Here is a 5,540-nt window from a genome sequence, read left to right as displayed (position 1 = left end):
AAATATAAAATATTTTCTTTAAATCTTGATCAATTTTTAGCTTAAAAAGCTTTTTTCCCTTTTAATTTTAAATGTATCCTAGTTCTTAAGTTTTACATGGAGTGAAAATTTAAACGAGGTTAATTTTCCAGCTTTCTTTTAAAAATGTATTGTTAAAGATTCGTAAGAAAGAACAAAGAGCCAATACAACAGGGGACTCAGAACAACAGAGTAATCATAACAGGCATATTTTTGTTGTTTCTGTTTGCCTTTGAGTCAGAACCCACTTTTAGCTGACTCTCCAGCTGGTTTTCAGACTCAAGAATTCTCAAGAAGGAGACTGATAATTCTCTCGCAGAGCAGCCCATGGATTTGAAGCAAGTGTGTTCAGGATTGCAGCGCAGCTGCTTACCACTAGGCCACCAGGGCTCCCTAATAACAGGCATAATTGTTGTTGATTGCCTTCAAGTCGAGCACAACTCATAGCGACCCTAAGAATAAAAGGCCTGAAACCTTTTTAGAACTATCGACATTTATCAAAGGTCATAGGTTCTGGAGGCATGTTGTTTAGGAAGTGGATGCCATACTTGCTTCCAAAATAGCCATAGATCAATAGTAATTACATAAAATATAATGACTACCAACGATTGTGAAACACATTATAAATGAAACATTGTACAAACATACATGAACGAAACACAAACAAATGATTGTATGTAAACCTATCAGTGTGGAGACTAAGGTGTGCCTGATACAGGCCATGGTCTTTATATTACTTGCTATGCCTCAGAGAGTTGGACAATGACTAGGGATGATAAAAGGAGAATTGATGCCTTTGAGCTGTGGTGCTGAAGAAGAGTACGGAATCTACAATGAACAAACAGGTTCATCCTGGAGAGGGTGAAGCCACGTTGCTCCTTGGATGTAAGGATTCTGGAGCATCATCTGACATACTTGGTACAGGTTGCAAGGCGAGACCAGTCCTTGGAGAGGAACATTGTGCTTGGGAGGGTGGAGGGACAGTGTAGGAGAGGAAGACCCTCAATGAGATGGATTGTTTCAGTGACTGGGGTAATGGAGATAGATGTGTCAGAGACAACAAGATTGACAAGAGACAGCAGGGTTTAGGTTTGTTGTACACAGGGTAGCTATGAGTAACAGGTGACTCAACAGCACATAACAACAACAAAGCAATTAAAAATAATTTTTAGAAAAGAGGAGTCTTAAAAAATTGTATCAAAGTAATATGATATGAGTAGAGTAGGAATATTTTTTTTAAAACTATTGTATGCCTTGGAGAGATACATAAAATTTCATAATGTTATTTTGAATTCAGAGTGACACAGTGAAATGGTGTTCTATCACAGTGCTCATAAAATGAATTCAGGTTAAGACTGAAAAGAAATAAAATAAGATAAAAAGAAGTAAAAATGCCTTCTTTCATCCTTCTCAGCTCGTATAAACCTGACCATCTTTATTTATCTACTTAGTGTCTCCTTCCACAGAGGATCAGAAGGGGTAAAGAGGACAATATTCAAAGGATAAAGAAGAAAGGATTTTGAAGAGAAAAATAAAATGTACTTCAAAGAATATAAGCAATTTGAAATATTTTGAAATGAAATTAAGAAACAATGGTAACTCTCTGAAGGCGAGGCACATCTTTGTTTCTTTACTGAATTTTAAACCATTTTCCAAAGCATTGAAATAGATGACTTTAAAAAAAATTCCTACATGAATTTGATTAGTTATCTATCATGTTGTAATTCTATGCTCAAATTCTTCAGTGAAAATTTAAAAACTAATTGTAAAGTAATAACAAAAATGAAAACTCTTACCACTTATATACATATTTATTATTTTACTCCAAATTTTTCTCGCACTCTTAAAAAGAAATTCAAGGTAAAGATTTCAGAGGACTTCATGAATATAGGCAGTAGTGGTCTATCTGGAGAAAAATACTCTGAATTTAAAGAAATGAAGTTGTTTAGTTGTTCAAGTTATTCTATAATTTTAGTGGTTTAAGTTTTTGTTAAGTACATCTGAGTTGACTATTAATTTGCAGCCCTCGGGCCTGTCTTTCATTATTTTTGTTTAGACATTCCTCTGGGTCGTATAGCCCTGGTTTACAAGTGCCGTACTACAGTCACTTGTGGTTGCTGTGAGGCTGAACACTGTTTCACTGATGTATCAAATGCCTTAATGGCTGGTTACCCAATGCGGACAGAGAGTGGGGTGGAGCTTCCCTATTAAAACAAGCTTGGAAGGAGGAGTGGCATCCACTTCCAATAGCTTGCCTCTGGAAACCCTAAGAACCTGGAGAGAGGATGAAAGGCACCCAAGTGTTGAGGACTCTTCTTCATAGGGTCTCTATGAGTCACCTGCGACTCCACAGCACGTAACGAGTTATTCTTTAATTTTTTTAAGTGCTTATTCAACTGAATACTTTATCTTGATGATACTGGAATGGGAAAACATTACCATGTGTAATTAAGTCAGATATCTGTGATGCACAAACACATACACACTGCATACACACGCACACACACACACAAGAGATAGTTTTTAAATTATTATGGGGTGGAGGAAAAGGTTTCCTGAGTTACTTTTGAAAAGGTTAATTGATAAATTTCAAATTGCAGCTTTTTTGCCCCTAAAAAAGAAAGTAGACTAATAAGTAGATATTGCTTCTACTGCATTCTTACTTAGAAACTAACATTAGAGGTCAAGAATTAAAATCCATATATTGTATCAAGTGCTATAACAAACCTAGTGAAGGAAAAATTTATAAACATATGTGTTTGGCTGGTCTCCACATTCTAGCCAGCCTCTTGTCAGTTGCTCACAGTATTTCTTACTGCAAAGATCATGTTACATTTTACGATCAACTCACCTTTGAAATTTTTCAACAGGCTTTTAACTGATCTTATTTCTATCTTTGCATTCTTGTAGTCTTTAGTCACCTCTGAGTATACAGGGAAATCCCTTGGAAAGGTTACTAAATATGTTCACTCACCATTGGTCTCCTACCTCATAGTCTAAAAATACCTTATGGTGGTCTGTCTACTGGGCATTCCAGGACTGACCTTTTCTCTAAGTGTATGGCTAAGATGGTCATACACCACTATCTCAATGAATTAACTACTACTGCCAGTGGCTTTTAATACAGAAATTTCTTAAAAGCTACAAGGACTTCTTTTTATTCTTTCAAGTTTAAGATTCAGGTATATACTATAGATCAATTAGAATATATCTATATTTTAAGAAAAGTTGGAATTTACTTCTGGCTCTTATTTTTATATTAAATTATATTCTATTTCTAGAAATGCAATTTTAAATTAAAATTGTGTTCTGTTGTTGTTGTGATCCATGAAATCAGAACTGACACACAGCTGACCTCCAGCTGGTTTTCAGGGGCAATAGATTACTGGGAGGGGATCGCCCAAGCTTTGCCCACAGAGCAGATGGTGGGTTTGAATCGCATGCCTTTCAAAGTTCAGTATGGCTTTTTAGGACTAGGTTATCAGAGCTCAATTAAACCTTAATCAGATTTAAAATCATGAAATCAATAAATTTAAGTATATTTTAACATATATACCCGTTGAGTCATATAATAAAAATACCTATGAAAGTATAGTTAATTTAGAAAAATTAAAATTATGAAAATCAAAAGAATAAACACACCACTCAAACTCAGTACTGTTCAGTTGGAACCAACTCTCACATAGCTAAGCCTTCAATGTGTTTACAGAGACTATCAATCACACAGAAGGAAAATGCCAACTTTATTCCGTGGAGCAGTTGGTGAATTTGAACAGCCTGCCTTTGGGTGGAGAGTACGAATTCTTACCACTTAGGCCACCAAAGTTCCCTTATTTTTAATGTACAATTTCTCAACTAGAAGGAAAATTTAAAATGATTTGTCTTTTTTTTTATTTTCAATCTTTCTCTTCAATTCCAGTCAACTGTCTAGATACTTGTTTACATACCTTTTTCAGTTTGATGACTCCTTCTTGGGTGTCCTCATCTGTGATGATGTCAAACAAATTTCCTCCGTCTCCTGGCACAATGTTGTATTCAATTTCTGCATTTTTTCCAAAATCAGGATCCACAGCTCTTATTCTTCCAATAGCAGAGCCCACAGGAGAAGATTCAGGAACTTTCAGATGAAAGATGCCTGATAAGATATGTAATTTATATTGACAGTTATACTATAAACTACTTAGTCAGAATATCAGGCTTGAAAATACAATCTGTAGAATCGGGTCAAATTTACAATATGAAAAGCTGACAAGAACAAGTTTACAAAAGGATATTTAGGAGTTAAGCTTATTTCAACAGCTCTTGCTCAAGAATTATAACTAAATATTACAGAGTACAGAGTTTGTTAAATTAAATTATGAACAAATTTCAACATGTTAGTAGCTTCAGAGTGTACCAAATGCCAAACTTGAAGGTAGAAATATCAAAGAGTAAGAAAGAGATGATTTAAAAATTAAATATATAGTTTTCATTTTATAGGGTGAGAAACCATAAAAATTTTCTTTTCTAGCCATTATGTTAGCCTCCACTGGGGGGAGAGGATGGTCTCTAGTTACCTTAACTGTGGACACATGATTTTGCCAATCATCAAGAACTGTGGGACAAATAGAAGAGAAAACGCTTTCTATGCTGTGAAGTACCCTGGTGAAGGTGGTGAAGAGAGTATGGAGACTGTGGCATTACTGTGAGGTGTAAACAGAGGAATCCTGCATTTACCCTGCAGTTAAAAGTTTTGCTTGTCAGATAATTGAAAGGAAAGCTGGCTTATAACCAGCTCTGAGATAAAGTTTACTAGATAGTCAAGTAAACCAGAGGTTTCTTGCATTTGTGTGGATGAACTGACCCCAGACTATCACAAATTGAGAAATTGTGTCTTTTGAGACAGTGAAGAAGACCTTATATGAGATGGATTGATACAGTAACTGGGATAAAAGGAAATAAGGGTAAGTATGTTGGGTCAGTGAGACTGGCTCTGAATAGCACAGGCTTCAGAGCTGTTGTACATAAGGTCGCTAGGAGTTGCAGGTGACTCGACCGCAGTAGTAACAATCTGATTTCAGTTTGTTAGGTTAAACCTGGACTTGCATTGGGTGATATTTTTTACCTGGGGCTTCGTCTGACATTCTTTGGACATGTTGCAAGGAGAGACAGGTCTTTGGAGAGGGACATCATGCTGGGTAGAGTAGAGGGACAGCGCAGGAGGGGAAGACTCTCTGTGAGGTGGATTGATTCAGTGACTGGGCTAATCGGGATGGGTGTGTCAGAGGCAATGCGATTGGCACAGGTCCGAGCAGGGTTTAGGGCTGCTGTACATAGGGTTGCTATGAGTCACAAACAACTCAACGGCACATAACAACAGCAACAACAACGATTTTCTAACCTGTTTCCTTAATAAACCCCACAAATATGAGCAAAGTTCATGAGTCAATGATGAACAGACCCAAACATTATTAGAAAAAGGTGCAGGAGAATATGGGGTGGCATGTCTGATTAAGGAGTACAGCTATTTGTTTGGGATTATA

At 36.4% G+C, this 5,540-nt stretch overlaps 1 protein-coding gene across 1 annotated transcript in view; it reads right to left on the bottom strand.

Annotated features, from left to right (window-relative positions):
• CDH12 (cadherin 12, type 2 (N-cadherin 2)) overlaps positions 1 to 5,540 on the bottom strand; it is an 851,782-nt gene that overhangs the window by 117,689 nt on the left and 728,553 nt on the right. The window contains exon 6 of the mRNA XM_006895122.1: positions 3,966 to 4,153. Within this exon, the coding sequence (XP_006895184.1) occupies positions 3,966 to 4,153 (188 nt within the window). The remainder of the gene's footprint in view (positions 1 to 3,965; positions 4,154 to 5,540) is intronic.

This window comes from Elephantulus edwardii, unplaced genomic scaffold (assembly GCF_000299155.1).
Source record: "Elephantulus edwardii isolate Elephantulus edwardi_28Jun2011 unplaced genomic scaffold, EleEdw1.0 scaffold00159, whole genome shotgun sequence".
In the NCBI taxonomy this organism is placed as follows: domain Eukaryota; kingdom Metazoa; phylum Chordata; class Mammalia; order Macroscelidea; family Macroscelididae; genus Elephantulus; species Elephantulus edwardii.
Note: the sequence above shows the minus strand (reverse complement) of the source record. Positions and strands in the feature narration are given on the sequence as shown.